At 37.8% G+C, this 16,535-nt stretch overlaps 1 protein-coding gene across 1 annotated transcript in view; it reads right to left on the minus strand.

The window, feature by feature from the left end:
* The window catches only part of Frmpd4 (FERM and PDZ domain containing 4), a 193,328-nt gene that overhangs the window by 89,575 nt on the left and 87,218 nt on the right, over window positions 1–16,535 (minus strand). The window contains exons 3-4 of the mRNA XM_026395165.2: window positions 11,844–12,004; window positions 7,399–7,501 (exon numbers count right to left, since the gene is read on the minus strand). Coding sequence (XP_026250950.2) covers window positions 7,399–7,501; window positions 11,844–12,004 — 264 coding nt within the window. The remainder of the gene's footprint in view (window positions 1–7,398; window positions 7,502–11,843; window positions 12,005–16,535) is intronic.

Consider the following 16,535-nt stretch of genomic DNA (forward strand, 5'->3'; position numbering starts at 1 on the left):
GGGGCGTTGAGGAACATCCTTATGTTGTATGCAGAACTATGTATACATGAATTTTTCTAGGTGGAGGGAGGAGTCCATGACATTTATTAGATTCACAAATGGATCTTTAATCCCAAAAGGCAAATGCACCGGTCTAATGAAAGCCAGTAGACTTATATTGCTGCCTTGCAGAACAAAAAATTGAGGTTTTGTGGTTCAGGACAGCCACCAAGACAATAGATTTTCCATATCTGGAGGTTGGAAAGTGAGCATTTATTAGGAAGGTTTGAGATTTCCAGGACCAAAGGAATAATCTATTTTACAACCCCTTTCCCATATAAACACCTGCCCTTCCATTCAGTATTGAGGGCTATTCTTTGCCATCATCACTGCATTCTTTAACCCATCTATCCACCCCCCACCAAACTTTTCTATCAAGTAGTATCCTCCTCATCAGCTCTGCACAATCATAAATATAGTGTAATAAATAAGAAGTCTCTTCCATGAGGGCAGGAATCATGCCTTATATATCTATTTACACATGCTTAGTATGCCTTACATGAGCTACATAGTTTTTGCTTAAAAACTGTTGATATGCAATAAATTTAATTGAGTTGGCTAGCCAGGGGGTTTAAGGCATGATTCGTAATGTTTCTATGAGCAATTATACTCTATACTTTTAAACAATAAAATGTGGGAGATTGTTTTTAAGTTAATTTATCTAATTGTGAAAAGCCAAAGAAAATTACCCTTAGATTCTTCTAAAGAAGGATATAGTGATTTGCAAAGAGCACGGATTCTTCAAAGATTTTTCTCCTCAACCACTACAAAGTATGAGTTAGAATTAACAACTTAGAGAACTATGAAATGAACGGAACTCATCTAATTTCAGTGCAGCAATTATAGCTCTTTTTGAGATTGCATAAAAAATGTGGTTACTATAGCAGTAAATTGGTCTCCAAGAAACTCTTTTATTTTCTAAAGAAAAAATAATAAATGTCTATAGTCAAACAACCAAATGATAAGGAAAATAATCCACAAAGAAATGTAAATGTATCTGGAAACAAAAAAAAATGATCCCATGAGAAAATGCTGCAATGGAGAAAAAAGAACAAAACAAGACTAAACCACTTAGGCAAGCAAAGGGATGCCGATTTTTAAAGAGAGAATTTTACAGTGTTATTAAAATGATGAGTGTTTTTCTGAATTTCCTTAGTGGCTTAGGAAATGGGATACTTTATTAACCAGAAGGGGCATTTATCTTGTGTAAGATATAGGCATTAAAACACATATTGGCTGAGGAGCCCAGTAAAAAGGGAATTATTTTACAAGAGCTAAAATTTTAGGTTACTACACATTATGGAAGACATATGACTACATTTATCAGAAAGCTCAGGAAAGTTTTCTAATGTCTAAACATTTTCATTAATGAGAAAAAAACACTATTTCAAATTTTTATTTTAAGGAGTTTGAAGGTATTGGTTAGCACTGTGCCATTGTACTTAAATTCATTTGGTTAAAATAAAGTACCTCATTACTTTAGATTTGTTTGGTTAAAGTAAAGTACCTCATTACTTTTATAAAGATAAATTTATTGTTCTGAGATTAAAAGAGAACATGTTTTAGGATTACATGTTTATCATCTCAATAGTATCCACAGCTTATGTCTATGTTTATCACTAGAAAAATTCTTTGAAAATTGCAGTTCTTCCATGTTTTCAATGTGGGGGCTTGTCTGCTTTCAGGACAACTTTAGTTGAAGTCATTATTCATAGTAGCCTTGAATGTAAGTTCTCTGAAGGCTGAGATCTGTTTCATTGATGCTAGTATAACCAGTGCCTGGCTCTATGTCCTATATATAGTAGAACATAAAAATGTTTGATAAAGAAGTGAAATAAAATCAACGGTTTCTGAGGCATGGATTCATTAGTGGATATTAAGATTTATAGAATTTATAGGTGAAGGAAAACTTGGATGAACCCATGTAAGTCCACAGTTTTCAAAGAGTATTCTTCAGAGCCATTTTATAATTTTTTTTTATCAAGGACCTCCTATAATCCAGGTATTATCCTGGGTAACAGCAGGGAGCAACATGGACAAGGACTCTATTCTCATGGAATTTAAAATTAGGTCAACTGATTCTATAACATCAAGCTATATTCTTCATTTAAACTGTGTCTTTGTCATATATCCATGAGATATCTGCAAAGAAACACTCATATTACATTCTAAAATGAGCTACAACTAATTGGATCCCCCAAAACTTTCTAAGAGGAGGCATGATGTGCTCTGCTAATTCCATCCACCACCCTCTATCTCATATCCTCTACTTCCTCAGTCTTTACAAACAAGACTAGGGAAGCATGTGAGAGAGAATCATGGGGTTGGCAAAACAGCTGTGACCTGGTGAAACTTTACTTTTTGTTTTCTGTGAAAAGGACAATTAGGTACCTTGAGTAGCTGGTCTTGCAAATACCTTAGCCAGGAGATTTGATCAGGAAAACTAACAGTAAGACAGGAAAAGATCTGAAGCCAGACCTCCAATTGATGGTCCTATACAGAGGGATGGCTTCTCCAAGTGGCTATGCTTTATATCACAAAAAATTCATATTTGAACTTCATAAGATAGCCAACATGTAGGTAGCAGCAACATGAAGGGAGTCAGCAGCCAGTGTTAATTTGAGGAGCAACACAGTCTACCAAGAGAGGGCCCTAACAGAAAGTAGTTTCTCTGATTTCCCCACTCAACTTCCACCACTGAGGAGCTGGTCCTTGAGAAGAGAAAGGCATTTTTATGTCCTGTAGTATCTCATTGTCTTAGTCAGGTTTCTGTCACTGTGATGATACATTCGAGGGGGGACTTTAAAAGGAAAGATTTATTTTGGCTCATGATTTCAGAGGTTTCAGTCCATGGGTGCCTGGCCCCTTTGCTTTGGACTTGGGGTGGCACAGTATATCATGGCAGGTGCACATGGTAGAGAGGATCCTTGTAGTCAGGAAGCAAAGAGAGAGGAAGAGGCAAGAAAAATTCCCTTCAAAGGCATGTCTCCAGTGATCTAACTTCCTTCCCCTAGGTCTGACCTTCTAATAGTGCCATAGGCAGAGGACAAAAAATTTAGTATGAGCATTTGGGGGGCATTTAAAATTTAAACTGTAACATTTATGATGTTTAAATAGGAGGTGGTGAAGGAAAATTTAGCAGATTTAACTCTCACCCCCACTCTGCAGTCATTGGGTTGAGTCTGACTTGTAGAGAAAGGAGGGGATGGAAATTAAATGGCATAAAGTTGGAGTTTCAAACTGGACTTTAGCAAGTGAAAGAATATATGGGTTCTGCCTTAGATAGTGTCAATGTACAAGAAAGAAGAATATAATAGTTCCTGACTAAAGGCAATGGAGGAGAAAAATAGACTCATTTCAAATTTCTGTCTTTCACTGAGTTGAAATTTCTCAATAAGTGCACAGGTGGATGTACAGAAGGGCGGACTGTTAGATATAGAAAATGAAGGAAAGGAAAACTGAGGATGGCTTTCAGATTCCTGTCCTAGATTATGGTTCAACTGGCAAATTCATAGTATAGGTGGGATGTGTGGAATAGTGTGATAATAGATAGCAAAAGTGAATTTAGGTCCCTTGAAGAAGATTGCCTCTTGGTCATCATGGAATACTTTGAGCCTTGTCAACTATTTGTTTTTACTGGTGTCTTGAGGTGAGGAAGGTGGTGTTTTAGTCAGTTTTGGGTTGCTGTGACAAAAATACCTGGCAAGAATCATTGAGAGAAGGAAAAGTTTATCTTGAGCTCATGGTCTCAGAAGTTCAGTTCATGGTTGGTTGACTCTGAGTTGATACACAGCATCATGTTGGAAGGGCATGGAGAAAGAAAGCTACTCTTCTCTAAGTGGCCATGGAGCAGAGAGAAGGAGAAGGGGACACAGGGAAGATAAACCATTCCAGGGCATGCTCTAAGTTTCCCACCTCTTCCAGCCATGCCCCACCTGCCTACAGTTACAACCCAGTGAGTCCTTTCAAACTAACATGGACTGATTGTTACAGCTCTCACATTTAAATCATTAACAGTCTTGCATGTTAACACAGGAGCTTTTGGGGGGTACCTCATATCTAAACCACAACAGGTGGACAAATGGGTAGGGATTTTTGGGCTTCATGAATGATTAAAAAGCATATTTTCTTGTTCTTTGCACCTTGGAATATCAAGACCAAGCACAAGGGAAAAAGCCCTCAAACTTGGAGAAAGAATAAAAACAAAAAAAAATATTCATTGGATCAATATATCTCATGCTTCTACCAGTTAAAGACTTTGTATGAGTTAAGAAGTTATTCTTGTTTCTTTTTGTCATTCCTTGGCTTTTGTTTCTGTTGGCATAGGAAATTGTAAGCCTCAGCTGCCCTGAGTTTATTCCATTCTCTCTAGTTCTGGTCGGGTCATTTTCTTACAATTCTCCCCAGTGACCTGACTTTTCATCAGGGAGAACAAAGAAAAGAAAGGAGATAGGAACAAGAGGCTATGCTTCCAAAGCTACTACTGAGGAAAAAAGCCACGTTTGTGTGATTTTCCTCACCAGGGTCCCCTCACCTACTAACTCTTCTTTTTTTTGCTATTAATATCCTATATAATATCACAAGGGTCTCCATATGTCTTTGTTATTAGAAGAACACTTCTCAAACAGAACTTTCAGGGCATGGCTATAAAAGAATGTGGAAAGCATGCATGTTCTCAATTTCAGTCCATTTAAAACACCACCACCACTTTATCAAACATTTGGAAATTGTGCAATAATCAAAACTTCATTATGAGAGAAATTCTCTCTATATATTATTTGGGGTTTTGGTCTTCATTAGGCTTAACCAAAGAAAATACAATATAATTAGATTATTCTCGAAGTGTTGGCATTTTTTTTCTAGAGGTCCTGATAGTATTTTATATTTTGTACGGCACAGATTCTCTTCTCAACTCTGCTATTATAGGGAGAAAGCATCCTTAGATGATATGTAATTGAATGGGTGAAACTATATTTATGAATTCTGAAACTTGAACTTCAAATGATTTATGTGTCACAAAACATCATTCTTATATTTTTTCTTACTTTTAAAAATGGTAAAAGCTGTTCTTGGCTCACAGGCTTTGAAAAAACTTGTGGCAGGCTGGATTTGGACTTGAGCTACTTGCCATGCCCTCTTTTAATTGGTTCATTTATTCCATTACATATAAAGTCCTATAGGGAAAGCTTTGTTTTCTGAGATGCCATTTTCTTTCACAATGTGTTAAACCAGAAGGAAAAGAAAAATTCTTGAAGAAGAAGAAGAAGAAAAAAAAAAAAAGAAAACAACTTTCTAAGTGCCCCAGGTAAGATTGCTAGGAAATGATCACACTTTTAGATAGCTTTTCTCCATCCTGTCCTGCAGCAGGCAATTCAGTCACAGCAAACCCAAACTCAGATATATTATTTCTTATATCATTCTCCTAGCACAGAAATCAATAGGACTGATCACAGAGGTGTGTGCCTAGGGAAAAACAAAATGTGACTTCTGCCATTAGGCCCAAACATGGCACTTCAGGATGCAAGCCAACAAAAGGCTCAGAGCCTGCCTGGATGAAGAGTGTCCCTGCTGACACCCACATACCTCTCAAGATAGAAGTGACCCTAAATAGTAACACTACAACTCCTTCCCAAAGGCTCTCAAATCCAAAATCTTTTCCTGTTCTTGTATTTCCAGTCCTCAGAAATTGGAACGATTCCCAAGTCTTATTCCTGATGCAAGGTGAATATAACTTAAGTCCCAGTGCTTTTTCCTGCATGATAGCATCCTTTGGAGATCTGGATACCCTTTGAGTACAGGCACAAACTTTCAAGCCAACTGAGAAGGTTCCATTATATCAGGTCCTGACTAGAGTGACTATCTTACTCCCTTTGGGTTGCTTATAAAAAGTACCCTAGACTGGGTAACTTATAAATAATATAAATTTATTTCTCATATTTCAGGAAGCTGGGAAGTCCCAGATCAATTCTCCAGCACATTCAGAGTGGGTGAAGGCCCCATGCCTCATAGATAGCACCTTCTTGCTGTGTTCTTAGTGGCCGAAGAGGTAAGGCAACTACCACCTCTTTCATAAAGGTGCTAATCCCATACCTGAGGACTCCACTCTCTTGAGTTAATCACTTCCTCAAAGATTTAAATCAGTAATAGGTAGTAGATTGCAAAATTTGAATTGGGAAGAGGGGATACTAATATTCAGACCATGGTAGGTACCAACCATTTCAGGGCTAAAGGAGTTTTTCCAGGATGTGGGCTTTTCCATTGCTAAAACTGGGATGGTTGGTCATCCTATAAATGAGTCCTCTCACTTTCTATTTCCCCATCTTCTTACTCTTCTTTAAATTCTTCCAAGTATGCTTGATCATCCAAGACTACTTTGTGAAGTAGAAACTATCCTGAGTTTGGGCAAGAAAATTTCTGCAGAAGACCCTAAAAATACTCCACTTAACTTTTTTTTCCCAAAGTACAGAGGTACTTTTTGCTATGAGTGAGCATACATATTAGATCATAAATATTCAGTTTCAAGTGTTCTGATAGCTTCAGCTTCCACTCTAATCTTGCTTGAAAAGATCAGTTTATAAAAGACAAATGCCACACCTTCTTATACCTCAACACCCCCGTAGCATAAGTAGATCTGTTCATATGATAGAACCATCTTCATTGGAAAATTTATAGACTTCTCTTGCTCTAAATTCACTGACAAAGTGCAACTCCAGTGAGGTTTTAAAGGAATTTTTTGCTAATATTTTTAAATCACTCAAAACACATTTTTGGTGCCCAATTAAGAATACCACATAACAAACTACTTATATCCACAATAAAACTGAACTAATAAACCAAACACATTTCTTTACCTTTCATAGCTTTGACCTAATTATCCTAATTATTCTTTTGCCTCAGCTGATAATCTCAAAATTTAGTAATGAATCAGTCAAGTATGAAAAAATCAGTGAACTGTATGTGTATGTTTGTGTATCCATGGAATTATGTATATAAAATTACTCATCATCATTTAATGCTGAATTTAGGCATTGCATTTTTATCTCCCTGATTATGAAAAAAAATCAATGTGTTAGTAATTCTGGAAGGAAAATATGTAACCTTTGGAGGTAGAAATCGAAATAGGAGTAATAAAAATTTGAGCAGAAACATGCAGATCCTCAATGTTAAGAGAGTGGACAATTAAGCATTCTGTGCTAATGGAGCATGTGTTTTTATATTAGTATCAATTTTTAATAAAGTGCATATGTAATCTGGTGTTTCTGATATAAATAAGTCCATAGGAATCTCTTGCATTTCCAGATGAGGCCTCAGAGCTGTGTAGCAGCCTTCATGACAGGATGAAGTAAATGAGTCACCTACCTGACCAGGTCGATGACCCGCTCCCGGGGTGCAGCACTGACTGGCTCATCATTAATCATTACAATCTGATCTCCTGGGATCAGTTTGCCTTCTGAGGGGCCACCTGAAAACACACAAGAGTGAAGTCCAGTTGAGAAGAACATTGGCAAGCCATCCAAAATCCCCTCTATCCATTATGATTCACTGTGAGCAGGCGGCGACATCAGCCAAGACAAAACCCAATCACACCTGGGTGTTCTTTGGATAAGTCTGAGATCATAAGCTACATCCTGACCAATTAAATCAGAAACTTTTGCAGTGAGACTCATGCATCCACATTTTCTAAAAACTTCATGGGCCAGATGGAGACTTAGGTTCCCAACACTTCGCACACTTTAATATGCTTATGAATGACTTGTGGATCATCTTACCGTACAAGGGTGCAGGATGAGATCATGCATTTCTCCCAGGTTCTCAGCAGCTGTTAATGCTGCTGGTCAAAAGGCTTATGAATATCAAGGTCTTTAGAAGAAGGTAGTTTCCCAACAGGTAGCCAAACAGCTGTGTTGCCTGCAGCCAAAGCTGCAACAACCTGGGCACAACTGGATTTAAACAACATTGTATTTATTTGCTCATTTTGAGTAGGGAGATAGCACTTTGTGGGAAATCACAAGGCATCTCAATCATAGGGTGTTAGAAAGGACTTATTAGAAGATTTGACCTTGTGTTAGGTGCTGTTGGGGCAGGTTCAAGGAAGTGGGGTGTTGTCCTTGGATCAGCAGCTAATGGAAAGCAGAAGTGATTCTGTCATGAACATCTTAATAATTGCCTGCCAGGTAAGATGAAGGAAGCAGAACTAGGTTATGATTGATTAACAACAGTCATTCATATCAACTGACAGAGGGTCATAGTTGGTCATGCTTGTGGTTTGGACTGTGCTTGGATGTTTGTGTCTGTACTCACATATCAGTACAAGGAGTCTTGTTTTTATCTTGGTTCATCAGAGCCAGAATGGCCCTGTCTGGTGATATTTGGTGACACTGTTCATGTTCAACAGAATAAGCCAGGCCCAGCTATGAGGGCCTCTGAGAGCTTCTGGAAGTCAGAGGCTGTTTTTCTTTCAGTTAAGTTTCCAATAAGGGAGTAGGAAATTAATGTGGGTTGATTTGTTGTGTAGCTGGCAATGAGCTGTTTTGCCTGATACCCTCACTGAATATTATGATTTCTTTCATACAGTGAGACAACCGAGTTTCACATATGTGGAAAAAAATGGCATGAAGGTAGGACTGGATCTCAGTTTGCATCTGTAGAATTCTGTCAAAGTGGTCAATGTCACTTTTGAACTTGTCCTCACAATTCAAAACCTGGTAACTGCCATGTCTCTTAACAGGCAAATTAAAAGCCACATCTGTGTGAAACACAATCTGTATTTAAATAAAAACCCAGAACAATTATTTGGATTATTCTCACGTGTCTAGACAGAAGCAATTACTTTCCAAATATTGATATAGTACTATGTGGCACTATTATTTGAATTCTCTTTACAAAAGTCTGGCACTTGGTGACAGGGAGCTGAAATGTTATCTTTCAAATAATATCACCATTACTTTGTTCAGTAATTGAAATGAACACTTCATGCCCAGAACAAAGAACTGAAGCCATTCAGTTGTTCTCTACCCATACAGGCACTTGGCATATGTGTTACTCAAACTGTACTATAAATTTGTCTTTCTGGGGAGTAAGAAAGTAGAGAAACCTTAACATGTACCCATATCAGTGATAGAAAATATTCATTTCACAGATCTGGGAATTGAGTTCCAGTATTTGAAAACATATGGAATCTAGAGAAATCACTTGACAAACTTATTGTAACTATTGGACTGTGTTCAAACAGTCACACTAATTCAGTAAAATCAATGGGTAGAAATCAAATGCAGATAAAATACAGAAAAGTTTTCAAAATAACTGGTGGTCAAAAGGATGTAATTATGAGAACATTCTTATTCTTATATTAATTATTCTCATAAGAATAATTAATATCTATCCTTCAATTTCTTATAAGAATAATTAATGTCCATCTTTCAAACATTCATCAACAGGACATAATCTTACATTTGACCCATACATATTGATCCAATGGAAATATTCTTATTTAATCAAGCAACTTGAATCAAGAATTCTGGTGAAATAACACACAATCCTTTCCAATATATAAAACAGTGGCACTCTTCAGATAATTGTCTCATCCCTTTTACTCTGAAGACTGGGCTTTCAGGTATAGAAATTCTGGTCACTGCACAGAAAACACTTGGGACTGCACTAGAGCCATTTTTGTGATAGGCAGAGCTTATTTGACCAACATTTTCACTCGAACAAATGACTGGAAGTAGTATTCTTTGACCTCAGTTTTCACTTTTTTTCTAGTCTTTTCACAACTGCCTAATAGTTGACGTTAGTGAAGGTAAGGAGAGATGAGGGAAAAGGAGAGAAGAGATTGAGGGAAAAGTGAGACAATACAAAAAAGTGAAAAACAAAACTATAATCTCCACAGCTCCTGGGAGGACTCATACTTCAGAGAATCTCATCACCATGTTAAACTATCTCAATAGCATAAAATTGCATGCCAAATACGAGCCCTCTTAGAAAAAACTATGTGTGCACATATACATACACGTTAAATATATAATGGATAATATATTTGTGTTTTTGTGTTTACAGAATTATGCCTATTATACATATTCTCTATGTCTATGTGAATAGCAGTTATGTCTTGGTAGCAGGAATTGACATTTTTTTTACTCTCACTTATATACTATTTACATTGTTTATGTCTTTTTTTTTTTACAAAGCCCATATATTATTTTATTATAATAAAAACCAATAAATCTACTTTGAGAATAAAATTCTCAGTTTATCAAGCTCAAATGTTAAGCAATACTTAACAGCACAAGTCAGAAGGGGTTGATTGTATTTGTGGTGCATGCCTGGGGCATATTATGTCAAAATATTAAAAAGTTAAAATTTAATCAAATTCTAAAATCTATACCAGCTCGCTAGTTGACTTGAGTTTCCCATAATTGACAGACTCAACTGGCCAAATATTTGAGAGTTCAGTAATAATGATGATGATGATGATAATAATAATAATAATAATAATAAAACAGTTATGGAATAAGTATGTCCTTAGCACTCTTCTAACTTATTGCATCCTCTCTATAGCTCTGTAAGTTACATACTACTATGATCCCCATAGTACAGATGATACAGAGGAGTTACATCAAACTGAAAAGCAGGGAATATAAGGAAGATAAAAAGTCTAATAAGGGGTAGAGGCCAGAGTCAAACTTGGGCAATTTAATATCAGAATCTGTACACATTAGTGTACTTTACTATTGAATTCTGTTACTTATTTACGAAATTCTGGAGAACAATGACAGAGAATTTTCTTTTGTCTGAAAATAAAACCCAATTTAAGTCCATTACAAAAAGTACATAAATATATATAATAAGTAAAACATAAAAGCATATTGTTCCTAGAAAGGCAAAGTCAGTCCACTTTAGGCAATTACATCACAGTCTGTTGTATTCAACTGGGTTGTTAGTGGAACATCTGTATACTCTAATATGAATGATCGAGATAAATCTAATAATTATCATATAGAATTTAAGAGATTTGTATTAGTCAGCATCTTCTGTATAACAAAGCACTCCAAAACTCAGTAGGTGTCCAATAATCATTTCTTCTCATGCTTGTGGGACTTTAGCATACCCACAGACTGGCTGATTTAGGCCAGGGTCAGCTGAGAAGTTCTGCTTCAAACTGAAGATCAGGGTATACTTAGCTCCAGGCTGCAGACTTGTTGGGTGCCAGCCTCAGTGTTCATTTTGGGGATCAAGCTGAAGGGATAGATGCCACCTGAGGAAGACTCTTCTAATGGCCATAAAAGATGCCCAAGAAACACCTTACACTGAATGAGCAAATCTCAAGCCTTTGCTTATGTCACCTTCCTAATGTCATTGGCCAAAGTCAGTCACTAGGTCCAGCCCAACAGCAATGGGATAGAATATATTCTGCCTCCAGTGAGAAGGGAGAGGAGTACATTTTTGTAAAGTAATTGAACTACTCCAAAAACTTAGTGTACTACAACTCAAACACTACTTTCTGCTTCTTTTTTTTTCATTAAGGAATTCATCAGTACGATGCCTACTTCTTATTGTTTACATTTACATGTTAAGAAATGAGTCATTTCCATAGTTACGAATGATGGATCAGTATTTTTCCTGAATCAAATGATTTGATAGTTTAAAACTTAGTTTGAGAGACATTTTTTGACCTTTTGATACTCTGCAGGTATTGGGAAAACCCATCTAGCATTCACAGCCTGGACACAGGAAACTTGAACAGCAGTCATCCTAGCAATGTGTAGCAGATAGTTCTAGGAGAAGGAGTGGGGTTGCATCCTTACCTGGTGTTACTGAGCGAACGACCACTGGTTTTTCACTCCCTGCCACAAAACCAAAACCCAGCACAGGGTCTCTCCTCATCTCCACCTTCCGGGGAGCTGGAGGGATGATTTGGCAGCTTTCTAACCGAGGGTCATCAAATGGAATTGCCTGTGTCATGTGACTGTAGAAAAAAGAACATACAATAGAAAGGAGGCATCAATGTATATATTTGGCATTGGTCTTGCAATCACATGCTTTCTTTTTTTGTATTTTATTTATTTTTTATTAGTTGCTCATGACAATACAATGATCTTGACATATCATACATTTGAATCAAATGGGTAAAAATTTCTCATTTTCCCAAGTGTACAGGTTGCAGAATCACATTGATTTTATGGCCACGTATATACATACAACAATACTAGTGTCTATTTTATTTTGTGACTCAAAATTGGGTAGGGAGGAAGAGCATGAGAAGAAGATTACCACTAAATAGGGAAGAGAGGTGGGAGGGAATGGTAGGGAGAAGGGGAATTGCACGGAAGATAGAAGGAGACCCTCATAGATATACAAAATACATGTACGATGATGTGAGGGGGAAGGAAAAAAAATTTTTAAAAAAGAGAGTAATGTGTCACATTAGATTGCGTAGAGAGAGGTGATGGGAGGGGAGGGGAGGGGAAGGGGGAATAGGAAGGGCAGCAGAACAATCACATGCTTTCTAGTTTTAAAACCTATTCTGGTACAGAGTGTAAAAGATCCAGAGAGACCCATACTCATGTCTCTTTCGGGACTCCCTGTTGTTCCTTGAAAACCCTTAGCTCATTTCTGCTTTAGGCCTTCACAAGGACTGTTCCCCCCAACCTGGAATGCTTGTTCTGCAGATGTCTGTATGGCTCATCCTCAATTCTTTCAATCCTTTGCTTACAATACATAGCACCTTCTTACAGAGGACTCTGCTGTATAATATTTTTTAATGGCCACCCTGCTCCCCCAATCCCATTTACCCTCTTCTAGTTTTCCCCCACAGCACTAATTATCTGTGAATGTGCTGTGGAACATATTTATTTATTTATTATACCTTTATTTTATTTGTTTATTTTTATGTGGTGCTGAGGATGAAACCCAGGGCCTTGCACATGCTAGGTGAAGCACACTACCACTTAGCCACAACCCCAGCCCAAACATATTTATTTTTATGTTTATTTTTATTGTTTTGCTCTCCACACTAGAATGGAAATCTCAGGAGGGCCAGGACCTTAGTTTTTTTTAACATATTTTAAGACCTTTATTTTATTTATTTATACACAGTGCTGAGAATCAAACCCAGGGCCTCACACGTGTTAGGCAAGTGCTCTAACATTGAGCCACAATCCCAGGCCAAGGAACTTAGTTTTCTTCACTGGGTTCTCTCAGGTACCTAGAAGACCTGGTACATAGTAGATTCTCAATAAATAATTGAATTAATACATACAGAGAAACATATTTCTCTGTGGAAAATTATCAAGTTATAGCAGATCTGAGAAACTGCCTCACAGGACTATGGACATTTAGTAGGTAACATGTATGGCTCTGGCCTCGGTGAAATTGAAGTAATGTAGATTATTGTGGTGGTGACAAGTCATCCAGTGCCAAATACTTTCCCCCATTGAAAGGAGTTGCAAATTTAGCTTTTGGAGTTTACTCTCTGAAAGATTTTTGAGTGATTTAGATGAGTCATTTCATTAACATCTCAATTTCTGAAGTCTTATCAATAATCCACAATTGAAATTTGTATAGTGTTCAAAAATTTTCAAAATGCTTTTGATTCATGAAATAACCTTGAGAACAAGGGAGAAGAGCAGGCATTTTTATCTGCATTTTTCCCATAAGAAAACTGAGATCAAAATCACAGCTTATTGTTGTTCTGGGGTCATGGCTGATATGGCAGAGTGTCAGGTCAAAGACCAACCGCCAAGACTTCTAATGAAGTCTTCATCATGAACATTGTCCAAGGAAGCCTTCTTTGGGGGGAAGATTTATTAATTTGAACACTAGAAATCTGCTTAGAGTAATGTAAGCTGAGATTATGTCAATGACATGGGCTTAATTCAATTTTTTTTCTCTAATCTTCAATAAGTAAAAGAAGATCATTTTAAAATACCACGGATGATGCTATTCTATATGCCATCTGGACAACATATTGTTCAAATGTAATAAAGAAAGACAGGGAAACAGGAATCCTGTTGTCCTTCTGTGTAATTAATAAGAGTTAAGTAAGATCAATGAAAGCCCTCTAGGAACTGTCCTTTGGGTATATATCACTGTCAAGAAAAATAAAAGTTTATAATCCCTTTTAAACAGAGAGAAAGTATCATTTCAATTAGCTGATTGTGATCTAGAACACTAGATAAAACAGGATTAGCTGGTTGTGTGCCCCGTGCTACCACACATTTGTTACCTTAATTCATCCTTAAAAACTCTCCTATGATGGAACTATTCAACCCGACCCACCCCTCTGAAAATACTAAGAGAAGAAAATAACTGAACTGAGGTCAATTTTTCTCAGGTGAAAATCAGGTTTGATTTACGCTAGGTCTTCAGATTTTAAGTGTCTGCACAAGGCCAGCTCCATAATTTGCAGGGATGGTGCAAAATGAAAAACTGCCCCCCCGTCTTTTCATTTCCTGATTAAGAATTTCAAGAGGCCCAACATGGTGGCTCAAGTCTGTAATCTCAGAGACTCCAGAGGCTGAAGCAGAAGGATTGCAAGTTTGAGGTCAACCTCACTATGTTAGTGAGACCCTTGGCCAATTAGCAAGACCCTGTCTCAACATTAAAAAAAATCAAAATAAAAAAGATTGGGGATATAGCTCAGTGGTAAAGTGCCCCAGGGATCAATTCCTAGTAATCCCCCCCCCCCTAACTCACAAAAAAAAATCATTAAATCTAGCTCAAGGTCCTTTGTGATTACACTGGTCAAATGCCCATGAATCTGTCCCTGGTAGCGTGCCATCCTCAATGTCCTATCATGATTCTAGAAAAGTCTTGGCTCAGAGTGGAAGTTTTTAGAGTCAAAGGGGGAGAAGCTGTTCAGTATGAAATTGCAGGTATTTGTCTGGATCAAGAGATTGAACATGGCTCCTAAGTGGGGCCCATGCTTGTGGCAGGTGAAAGGAAGTGGGAGAAGATCTCGTGAAGAGGCCTGGTGATCAGGGGGAAGAATTCAGTCCCTGAGGAAGGAAGCAAAACCAATACAGAATGAGTCTCAGTGACCAGGGCAAGAGCTTCAGACAGGGCCCCCTGCAGGGAGGAACTGAAACCCAGGGAAGAGTTAGGGAAGCCAGGGCTGGGGATCAGGACACAAGAAAGACCTCTGATTCTCCTACATTGGGCCTCACTAGACAGAAAATTGACCTCATGACATTGAGCCATCCCAGACCTGAAACAGTTATGGGTGGCTGCGTCTGGAGGAGAGTGGGGCCACCTAAGCATGATGGACATGTGAGATTCTCTTGTCTCATGTGAAAGAAAGCACCATTTCAGAGCATATCTTCTAGTGGCACATCTGAAAACAATCCTCTTCTTTTATCCCTATATGGAACAAAGGAAAGAAGGAAAAAAGAGAAAGAAGTAGGGAGTGAAGAAGAAAGGAAGGGGAATCCACATTTTTGGATCCTGGCCCTGAGTTCTGAGTTTTCACCATAATCCACACAAGAAACTGGTAAAGGTCTTTGCAGCTAAGGAATTTGCTAATGGCCACATGTGCCATGGGACAAAGGAAGGCTTAATTCTCACTTCCAAGCACAGAAAGGGACTACAGGAGTCTCTCCTTCTGCTTCTGCCAGCTCTATGACAAGCTTACAGCAGCAATTCCCTAACTTTGCTGCATATTGGAATCACCTGGGGAGCATAAAAATCATAATGCCTGGGGTACACCATATCAGAATATATGGGAAAGGCTGGGGGGAGGACTAAGATCAATGTTTCACAGATCTCCAGGTAATTTCAAAGTGCAGCAAGGTTTGAGGACTACTCACCTTCCCAGCAAAGTGTGGGTTATAGTGCATCTTCTAGATGACAGAAAAAGAAGGTACAAATAATTTCCCCTGATTACCTCCTGGAGCCAATGTAAATTAAAGTATTAAAAACATCTGTAGCTTGATTATCCTCTTTCTACTACCCAATAAATAGTATCTAATATTTCAATGCAGCATTCATTAAATAACTATTACATTAGTATAATATAATAATAAAACATGACGTTATTAACCATTAATTTCATGCTAAGCATTGTTTGTTCTAAATGCTTGCCATATGCTAGTTTGCTTAATCCTCCAAACTGACTCCATAATACACCCCTTTATTCATTTAGTCAATTTATTAAATGCACACTGAGTTTTCTGTTCTAGGAATACAAGAGGAAAGAAAGCAGACAAAAAATAAAACATCCACTCTAATATTCAGAGACAGAAAATAAACTGATTAATTAGTAAAATACGTGCTGTATCAGGTCATTATAAATACTAAGGAGAAAATTAGCACAGGGAGGGAGGATAGACAGCTGCTGAGGGAGGGGCTACCATGTTGTATCAGGAGCTGGGGGAGGAGCCCTTACAACAGAGGGGCAACAAATTGCAAAGGTCCTAAGGACCAACATGCTGGTGAGAGCATGCCTCACAACAGCCAACATACTCATGGGTTCATTCTCGCTGAGAATGGGTAGTGCAGGA

The sequence above is a fragment of the Urocitellus parryii genome, chromosome X, assembly GCF_045843805.1.
Source record: "Urocitellus parryii isolate mUroPar1 chromosome X, mUroPar1.hap1, whole genome shotgun sequence".
NCBI classification, from domain to species: Eukaryota; Metazoa; Chordata; class Mammalia; order Rodentia; family Sciuridae; genus Urocitellus; species Urocitellus parryii.